This window comes from Halichondria panicea, chromosome 2 (assembly GCF_963675165.1).
Source record: "Halichondria panicea chromosome 2, odHalPani1.1, whole genome shotgun sequence".
In the NCBI taxonomy this organism is placed as follows: Eukaryota; Metazoa; Porifera; class Demospongiae; order Suberitida; family Halichondriidae; genus Halichondria; species Halichondria panicea.
This window is the reverse complement of record NC_087378.1, coordinates 6,916,626-6,925,072: the sequence shown is the minus strand read 5'-3', so window position 1 is coordinate 6,925,072 and position 8,447 is coordinate 6,916,626. Positions and strand designations below refer to the sequence as shown.

The window sequence follows — 8,447 nt, the reverse complement described above, 5'->3', positions numbered from 1 at the left end:
TATGTTGCAGGTACTGGTTGAGTTTTGGCTGAATCAGAACTCATATAATGGAGGGAGAGGTGATCTGCTAGCACAAGCACAGGTGGGCGAATATCTGCAGCAACGAGTTAATGAGGGTGTGCTTGCTATGAGGATGGGTGCAGTATCTATTGTAGCTGTTGGGCTCAGGCTGATGTTGACTGTATTGCATATTGTTCCTCCCTCTAGAACCAGTTCACTCCGAGTGAAGAGCACATGATACTCTTGCGACGGCTACTGAAGCAGGTCCACTACTTTGGGTGTGGCTACTCTTATTCGGCCACCTCCCCCACCACCCACTCACTCCTCATACCTGTCACAGACAACCTCAGAAGGTGTGTATCTCTGTAGTGAGGGGATTGATAGCTAGCTGCAGTGTGTCACTTGAAGTCATAGAACAATCGCTATCTGTAGATATACATGTACATGTACCACCATGCTACGAATTTTGCAATTCTATCTTTTTTGTGTACTATAGACTAGTGTACTGTCAAACATGGCCTCTCTCTTTCTGCAGCTCTTTGGTTCCTCTGTACGTTCAGAAAAGACTCTTTCACTTCCTTAACTACTCCTTCAAGCACTCACCACTTGACTCTAACTTGAGATATGTAAGTGCTTTGAAAGTGACATTTGGCTCTTCTGAATCGTGAATCTTTTGACTGAATTCTGACTCTTCTTAGAGTATAACAATTTTTATATCAAGTTTTTGATTATGTGAATGTTGTGAAGTGTACACTGTACATGTACATGTGGTGTTCACCCTTAGCCATAATAATTTGAGCAGCCAGTCACAGGTTGATTTCTCCCAAAATAATGTCCAGATTCTGGAGCTATGGCTGACATTCATCCAGCCGTGGCGTTACATTGACCCGACCAAACTCTCCACTGACAACAAAGGGAGCTTTGGTAGCCTGCCTAAGAGATGGTGAGTCTCTAACTGACTACATGTACAAGTATATGTAGTATAAATATGTTACCTTCTGTAGATGCCTTTTTGATCCTTTACCTAACCCTAAACTTCAAGATAGCGTATTTTAAAATCATTGTCCGTATCATGTCACCCCACACCACACAGGAGGTCTTTTGTGCTGGATAACCTCCCGTTCTACACGAACCTCCTAGTGGAGTTTCTGGGTCGATTCTTCCAGGCTGACCTAACTCACGACCCCAACATCACACTGCTCTATAGGGCCACTAAGGTCAGGGATTGCAATATGTATAGCAGCCTGATTTCTTGATTATATACCTGCTATCAAATGTGCCTGTACAACCCGGCTACATGTACAGCACCGTCAGGGCAGGCGTGCTTATTTTGCATTGTATGTATAATATACATGGCATTGTACTGTAGATAACAACAATGTAATTGTGAACATCTGCTTGTTTTAACAATCCCTATTGACATTGTGTGTGCAGGTGTTTGCACTTCCTGAGCTGATGGGGTTTATTCGACACGGTGAGGCCCTCCTCTTGGACTTTGCCCACAACTCCTCCAGGGGAAATTCCCCTTCATCCGCCTCTTCCATCAAGGCTGTGTTTGTGGACTGTGTGGGTCCATCATTTGACCACACCCCTCTCTTCGGACAGGACACTCAGGATGCTGTGAGTGCATCAGATATAATAATTGTGTGTGTGCCTGTTATGAAACCTGTTAATTTACACTATGGGAGCATTTGCTGTGTATAATATTATATATTATAATGTGAGGAAAAGCACCATTTTGTTGGATTATGGCTTGGTTTGGAAGCTGGTTCGATTGAGAACGGTTCCACTAGTCTGTCCCACTACAGATCCACTCCCTCTTGTACAAAGTGTGTCGCTCCCAGCTGCTACTGAGCAGCCAGTCATCATCGTCGTCATCATCACAACCCTTCACATCTATACCGTCCGAGTCATTTATGTCTCTGTCAGCGTCCACCCCTCCACCACCTCACAAGTGCGTTAAGTGGTGGTCCCATGCATGAACTCTCACACTGGGTTGCAAGCAGTGTAGAGTTAATTCAATGAAAAATTCACTTTTTCTGATACATGTAGCTGTTATAACACCGATACACTATACCTCTATAATACTCTATCTTCTGTCTTGTTACTGCACGTAGGTCATTATTCAAGCAACTTTGGGACTCTCTGGTTGATGTATTTTCCTACGACTACCCTAGCCCGTCTGTCTCCCCGATTATAGACCCCGAGAAACTGATCAACATGCTCGACTCAATTGCTCAGAACCTGTCGGCCACTTTTGAGGTACGTATACGTGCTTGGAAAGAGCCATAACAGTTTCTTTTGCGTCTATACTCGTATTGTACAGACTCATATTGTTCAGCTCTTACACTGTTTGAGGTCAGCTCCACGTGTGTACACATACAATACTTGTATAGGTCCACTGAAGCAATATTCTGTTTTAACTGTATTGTGTCCTCCACTCCACCTCTCTCTTGTCGTATTATGTCCTTCACATTGTGTATGCTGTAGCTCCCTATTCCAAGAGATACCAGCCTCAATGATTCAGTTCTTGGTATTGACGCTTCCTTTGAGAGCTCGCTCATAGGCCTCACCTCCACCAGCTCACCCCCTCCCTCACTTGAGCCAGAGTTCATCCAGGGGTCAAGCAGACTCTCACCTCAGGGCAAAGTTCAGGTAAGATATAGTCATTAGTGTTTTATGAAAATAGCAGTGAATTTTAAAGGCCTATAAATCAAGTACATGTATATATTCTGTTAGTTTTAGAGAGGTAGAGAGGTCTATAGTATATTTAGCTCACAAGTTTTTAGCTCAATTCTCCTAGGTGATTCAAGGTCTGCGTAAGTGCTCTGGCAGGAATGTCCATTACCGTGGAGACCCCTTATTGCAGCCGATACGTTCCTACGAGAATGCCACCCTAGTGCGAACACTGTATCGTGTGTCATCACTGCTCAATGAGAAGGTGTGTGTATTGGTACCCCAGTGTACAATGTCACAACCTAAGTCTGCACAAAACCTAATGTACTCTACATGTTGATTGATGCATTTCAAGCACAATCATGTTATTTTCTGCTTCACATTTCAGTATTCAGAGCAGCTGGCAGCAGTGGGTAGTGGTGGTGGTCTACTGCACCATCTCTTCCTACAACTGTTGTCTCCACCCCCTCCCCACCTTCATGCAACACTGTTCCCACAATACAGGTAACTACTATACAATCTGTCCCCCCTCCGTTGTAATTTTTGGACTATTAAAGCAACCATACTTATTAGACAGTTGGCAAACTGTTCACTCACTCCCACAACAACTTGCTCGGAATGTTGAGTTATTGTTATTTTTCCTATTCAGTTCCGAGCCTCCTGTCACTCCTGTGCATCGAGTGACCCCTGTCATCAGTTACCTTGATGATGAAGAGCCCCTCCCTCCTGTCCCACGGATCAACCTGCGGCCATTAGCCTCCTACTACACTCTGACCTACATCGTTCTAGCTCTAGCGTTTGTGTGGCTGTTCTCACTGCCTTCTCTCTACTGTCTGCTGGGACTATGTTGTTTTGTGTTTGTGTACTGTGTTATTAGCTATTGCATTCATGGAACAGTCAAGAAACACTGAATAAAACTCCCTCCCCATTCATTCATAATCATTGTAATGGATACTATACGGAATGTACCTCTGTCCATGTGTTGTATTGGAAAATAATGGTAATCTACATGTAAGTGCTGACGGTGCATCTGTCTGTCCTGAAGTCTTGTTTCATCCGGGGATCCTATACGTACATGAGACCACAGGGTGTCAAGTCTCTGAATTGCACACGTAAGTATAATAATTATATATATTGTTCATCTTTCAGAGTGTGTCTGTTATATAGCTAGCCCAGTCCTCATCAACTGAATATGTACATGTACGTACGTGTGTTGTGTGTGCCGCGCCCATCAATGGTGTGCCTATATTTTTACATTTACAACTCCACTCTATTGCAGAACCTTTGTACAGTGGACTTGAAGAAGTGCGACTTCATATTCACCTGCCCGACCTCCACTATATACATCAAAATATAGGGCAGATTTCTAAGTGACTACACATCTCAATTAAGTGGCCCTGAACGTCTGTCCACGATGTACTGTCTACATTGGATGCTACCCGTACTATTCATACCCAAATCAGCATGCCTGCTCATCATGCAAGATCAGATGTTGGTCATCGTTCTCTATCTCCTGGCTTTTTTCCTCGAAAGGAGACCGTGTATCTTATGCATATTTGTATTTATTATTGCTACTGTTGTACTGTGTTATAGTGGACTAGGACAGTGTATATTCTGCTCTTGGGACTATGGCAATTTCTTTAACACACATAGCTGTGATCTCTAACATTTTTAGTTTATTGTTTATTTAATAGTTGTATTTTAATTATCTACTGCTTTCATCCCCTGTTTTCATGTCACTTGAAATTCAAAAACAATGATTATTACTGACAGCCTTACACTAACAGTGCATGCATAGGGTTGGACTCTGCATGGAAGCATAATTATACATGCAGTCACTGTCAGGATACCAGGAGTAAGTGTTCTACTCAAGTACAATGGTGAGAGATTATGGGATGGGAGATGGGTGGGGTAGATAGAAGTGGAATAGGTCATGATGAACTCTGCAGTGTGTCTAGTTGCTCTAATACTTCTTGGTTGCAGCCTGGCTGAACAAGAAGGGCAGTTGAACATTCTTATAGTGCCCATACCGTTTGCTGGACACCTCTATCCTGTATCTGCCTTGGGAGAGCAACTTGTGAGGAATGGACACAATGTTACCATTTGTACGCCTGTTGTCAACAACACTAACCTACAAAGCAAAACTGCCCAAAGAGCAGGCATGAATTTATGGAATGCTGGAAACGATGTCTTTGATACGGAAAAAATTGCAGAGCTATCGAGAAAAACTTCTAACCAATCTTTCCTAGAGAGTGTCTTCAATCGTGATAAATCTGAAAATGATGAAACTAAGAAACTTTTACAACGATTAAACTTGCTTCTCAACAATTCAAATATTCAGAAATTTGATATGATAATCGTCGATATTTGGCTGTCTCCTCTTGTGGCATGCATCAGCAAAAACTTCAAAGTTCCCTTCATTGTTGTCTCCCCCGGTCTTCTCTGGCACCCCTCACTCCTCCCCACATGGCCCTTTCCTCTACTAGGGACCAGCTTGAGTATGGACTTAACTCTATTCCAACGAATACTGATTTATGTGTATAGGCCCATTCTTTCGTTCTTTCTGAGTCGGATACTTGATACCTCTATACCTGAACTACAATGTGGTGCCGACATGAACTATTTGCTCGAGCCGTTCGGTCACCATGTTCCTCTTTTCATAACGAGTGTAATTGGATTTGAGTACCCTCGGGATATTTCCTCGCTGACAAGTTACGTAGGTCCACTACTGACCAAGAATCCTGAGCCAATTCAATTTGATCTTACCAACTGGCTGAGTCAGAAGCCTGACAACAGTGTTGTGTATGTCAGCATGGGTTCTGTGATTTACCTGACTAGAGAAATGGGTGAAGCTATCTTGAATGGAGTATTGGACACGGGTATGAGTCTGGTGTGGAGTCTAAGGGAACAGAACAGGGACATTCTAGACGGAATCGTTTTGAACGAAAAGAGAGTATTTCTAGTGAAATGGGCTCCCCAATTGTCAGTATTTGCTCACAAAGCTACAGGAGCGGCAGTCTTACACGGTGGACTCGGTGGATTACAAGAAGCACTTGCTAACAGTGTACCTGTAGTGGTGGTTCCCATAGCAAACGATCACGGTGACGATGCGGCTCGAGTGGAATTTTTCAATTTAGGAGTCTCCATTCAATCTAACAAATTAACAGCCGAAAAAATAACCGAGAGTCTAAAAACCGTAACAACTGATGCATCCTATGGAGAGTCTATCGCCAGACTGAGAGGGAGGTACACTTTTGCTGGAGGTGTAGAGAGAGCTGCGGAACTTGTCGAACATTATTCTATTGTTGGCTACGATCATCTCATCCCAGCCTATGCCAAGTATAAATGGAGCTGGATTGCTTACTACAATGTTGATGTCAAGATTACGCTGTTGTTCTTGGTTTGTGTGTGTATGTATGCGTTGTGTAGGTGCTGTAAATGTTGCTGTAATTATTGTTTCTGTGAACGCAAAAAGGCTAAGAAGGACTGATATTTAATACTGTGACTATATAATTATCAATTTGTATAATCAAACAAAAGTAATTTACCCCTCTCTTTCAACCATAATTATAGTTACTTAATGACATCACATAAATGTTTCACATAATAAGAGCACCTGTCTCATAAATAATGTTTACCATAAGTGAGAAGTAAGATTATCTATATACTAAAAAGTTAGTTCTTCCACAGTAGTGGGAGGCAAAAAGTTTTCCATCTGGAGTGGGGTCTGTGAAGGCCATCTTGTCTTTGGGGATGACTGACCCAGGTATGAGACAAGACCTACACAGGGTCAGAGGAGAGGGGGGATTAGTCATACTGAAACAGGAGAAGGAATAGCCTAAAACCCATTAAACACAGAGCACACTAATATTTTATGATCGAAGAACAGCTACAATTAACAATCGAAGTGTTTAGGATCAAAGCCATGCACATACTAAACAGTGTGTACCTGGCAGAGTTCAATAGCTTTGAAGCCACACCCATTCTACGACAGTTTGCTGCTACCCATAGACGGTTGATCCCCAACACGGCTGGCTGGGGCTCATTGCTGAAAGGGGAAACCATCCAATTAATAAGTGAATACTCACATAAACATGTACTGTTAGTGTATGGCACATAATAATTATACAGTTCTACCAGTTACCTGCTGTACCAGGCAGTAAGGTTGTCAAAGGATGAGGACTCGTCACACAAAACCTCATAACCCTACATACATAGAGGGAAAGATAATTAAGTAGGAAAATTTAAGTGTTACGCTCGGAATCGAGTTGCTACATAGTAATAGCATTAGGGCCTCTTTTCATGACACTAGGGTCAATCTAAACTTTGTACAAGTTGAGTACCTGTTTAATTCTCTCAGTGAAGACACAGCCCATGATCTTTCGTTTGGCCACACACAGAAACACAGTGAACACTCTCTTAGCCTGCCCAGGACTCACAGAGTAGCCCAAGTCATGGTCAACCAATGCCTGAATGTCTTCCATCTGTACGGGAATATATACATAAGGGAAAGCATGGCAACTATCAAACACCACATAACAACGGGTGTACACTAACTAGGTCTCACCTTCTTGGAGTGCTGTTTTGACTCTGATGGTAGGACCATTATGATTCGACCAAACTCCAGAATAGCAACCACTCTCTCGTTTTTCCAGCCCTAAAAATATTGACAACAACAATGTTATGTGATGCAAAGCGTTTGTGCATTTTGTCACATACAGGAAAGTTGACTCCGGCTACAAAGCGACTGTGGAATCGCGAGTGCTCCACTTGATCGTCCAGCTGGGTGTGTGTGTATACCATACCACACAGCTTACATGTCACATGACCCAATAGCTTTTGGCCGCAGTCCTACACAAACAGAGCAATCAAAACACAATACAAGGACAATGTGGCTCTTATCTTACCAGCTGCATTTGATCCATGTCTTCTTTCTTCTTCCTCTTGACAGCTCTGGGTTTGCCTTCAGAGGTGTTAGATAGCTTTCGTTTTCTGCAGACAGAAAGAGAATAATAATTATTATAGCACTATAATAATAATTATCATCGGTACGTAGCTTTAAATCTTTTCAGGGTACCAGGATATTTGCCTCGGGCTAAAAAAAATTCTTCGAGCTAACAAATCCCACCTTTGATTTTTTTGTCCCGGCTTGGTGCCGGTGGGTATTGATGGGAAGAGAGCTCGTGATGATTTCGAGGACCTGACTACAGAGTCTGTCTCCGTCCCTTGTGCCAATGGTGTCCATTCGTTGGGTGATTGTTCGGTTTCGGATTGTGATCCACTCAGAAATGAGAGAATGTCCGTTTGCCTGCTTTTCACAGAAAAGGATTGTGACAGGTCTGGAGAGCTTAACGGGTTTTCATTGAGCAGGTCGATAAGATCAGCTGCATGTGGTGAGGAGCTAGGGGTGGGTACGGGTACAGGTACAGGTGACGTCTTCAGCTTCAATAGGCACAACCCCAGTTGCCTTGGAGATGTCAGAATCTGCTCTTTAGACAAAGATATATTCCTGGTTGCCATGGTCTTCTAGAACTCAATAGCTTTGTACACTAGCACTGTGCACTGTAGTAAGTCTGGGATTATACTCTTCAGTTTTATTTCATGTCCTATCTTGATTTACCCGCCGAATTGGCGTCTACTTTTTTATTTTCTTTCCTGCCACTATTATATCTAGTGGGCGGAGCTTTCGGCAAAAGTTTGCGCATGCGAAATGAAAAGCAGGCTTGTTTGTCCCCTCAAAAAAGGGCGTTAACTTCCACATTAACATCCAA

General features: G+C 42.9%; 3 protein-coding genes across 3 annotated transcripts in view; 2 read left to right on the top strand and 1 right to left on the bottom strand.

Moving 5' to 3' along the window:
* The window catches only part of LOC135330998 (sphingomyelin phosphodiesterase 4-like), a 5,387-nt gene extending 1,713 nt beyond the window's left edge, over nt 1-3,674 (top strand). The window contains exons 7-18 of the mRNA XM_064526003.1: nt 11-82; nt 208-353; nt 536-626; nt 840-943; nt 1,094-1,217; nt 1,435-1,620; nt 1,809-1,954; nt 2,118-2,262; nt 2,491-2,655; nt 2,804-2,941; nt 3,065-3,180; nt 3,326-3,674. Coding sequence (XP_064382073.1) covers nt 11-82; nt 208-353; nt 536-626; nt 840-943; nt 1,094-1,217; nt 1,435-1,620; nt 1,809-1,954; nt 2,118-2,262; nt 2,491-2,655; nt 2,804-2,941; nt 3,065-3,180; nt 3,326-3,587 — 1,695 coding nt within the window. The 3' untranslated portion in view covers nt 3,588-3,674. The remainder of the gene's footprint in view (nt 1-10; nt 83-207; nt 354-535; nt 627-839; nt 944-1,093; nt 1,218-1,434; nt 1,621-1,808; nt 1,955-2,117; nt 2,263-2,490; nt 2,656-2,803; nt 2,942-3,064; nt 3,181-3,325) is intronic.
* A 911-nt stretch (nt 3,675-4,585) lies between these two features.
* Nucleotides 4,586-6,229, top strand: LOC135331147 (UDP-glucuronosyltransferase 1A7-like). Its single transcript, XM_064526209.1, has one exon. The coding sequence runs from the start codon at nt 4,610-4,612 to the stop codon at nt 6,164-6,166; it is 1,557 nt and encodes a 518-aa protein (XP_064382279.1). The 5' UTR covers nt 4,586-4,609; the 3' UTR covers nt 6,167-6,229.
* Nucleotides 6,230-6,257: 28 nt separating this feature from the next.
* On the bottom strand, nt 6,258-8,329 carry LOC135331150 (N-acetyltransferase ESCO2-like). The gene is made up of 8 exons (XM_064526212.1): nt 7,805-8,329; nt 7,584-7,668; nt 7,396-7,527; nt 7,244-7,333; nt 7,020-7,160; nt 6,821-6,882; nt 6,626-6,724; nt 6,258-6,456 (listed from the first exon to the last, which is right to left on the bottom strand). The coding sequence occupies exons 1-8, from the start codon at nt 8,194-8,196 to the stop codon at nt 6,333-6,335; spliced, it is 1,125 nt and encodes a 374-aa protein (XP_064382282.1). The 5' UTR covers nt 8,197-8,329; the 3' UTR covers nt 6,258-6,332.
* Nucleotides 8,330-8,447: the final 118 nt, after the last annotated feature.